We start from the raw sequence: 706 nt of genomic DNA on the forward strand, positions 1-706 counted from the left end.
TCCTCTCTACAGAAAGTTTAAAAATTAGCCTAGTGTGATGATACACACCTGTAGCACTAGCTACTCTGAGACAGACCGCTGTCTCTAAAAAAAAAAAAAAAAGAAAGAAAAGAAAAAAGAGAAGAAAGTAATCATGAGTTTTACACAACATCCTTTGTTTAAATTAAGTTTCTTTGTCTTATCCACTTAGATTTGGTTCCAAAATCGAAGATCTAGATTATTTCTCCAGAGAAAAAGGGAACCTGTGGCCTCCTTAGAACAAGAAGAGCAGAACAAGATTCCTGAGGGACCGCAAGGTAACTAGCCTGTTGTTCCAATGCAGTTCACAAGCAGAGTCCTTGGATGTCCAGTGCTTCGTCCTGGTGGAGCCAACAGCTCCTCTGGGAGGTGGAGGATATTCACACCCAAGTGCTCCACGGTACTGTGGGATTGCTCACACTCCCCAAAGACTCTTCCCAGGCCCGTGGACCTTCTAAAGAATCCACTGCCCACTTTCCTGGAGTCCAGCAACCCCACGGATACAAATTCTGTTCACCAATGTATCCACAGTGCCTGGTGCAAAGTAGATGCTCAATACACTTCTGTTGATGGTGTGATTGAGTGAGTGGAGGAATGGTCTGGTGTGTTCTGCCAGGGACAGCAGGGGCATGGCTTTCTCAGGAGGTAGTAGGTTCCATATTGGATTGAAAAGGTTGGGGCCGGGTGG

At 45.6% G+C, this 706-nt stretch overlaps 1 protein-coding gene across 1 annotated transcript in view; it reads left to right on the forward strand.

The window, feature by feature from the left end:
- DUXA (double homeobox A) overlaps positions 1–304 on the forward strand; it is an 8669-nt gene extending 8365 nt beyond the window's left edge. The window contains 1 exon segment of the mRNA XM_011932564.1: positions 191–304. Coding sequence (XP_011787954.1) covers positions 191–304 — 114 coding nt within the window.
- Positions 305–706: the final 402 nt, after the last annotated feature.

This window comes from Colobus angolensis, unplaced genomic scaffold (genome assembly GCF_000951035.1).
Source record: "Colobus angolensis palliatus isolate OR3802 unplaced genomic scaffold, Cang.pa_1.0 Scaffold96, whole genome shotgun sequence".
NCBI lineage: Eukaryota > Metazoa > Chordata > Mammalia > Primates > Cercopithecidae > Colobus > Colobus angolensis.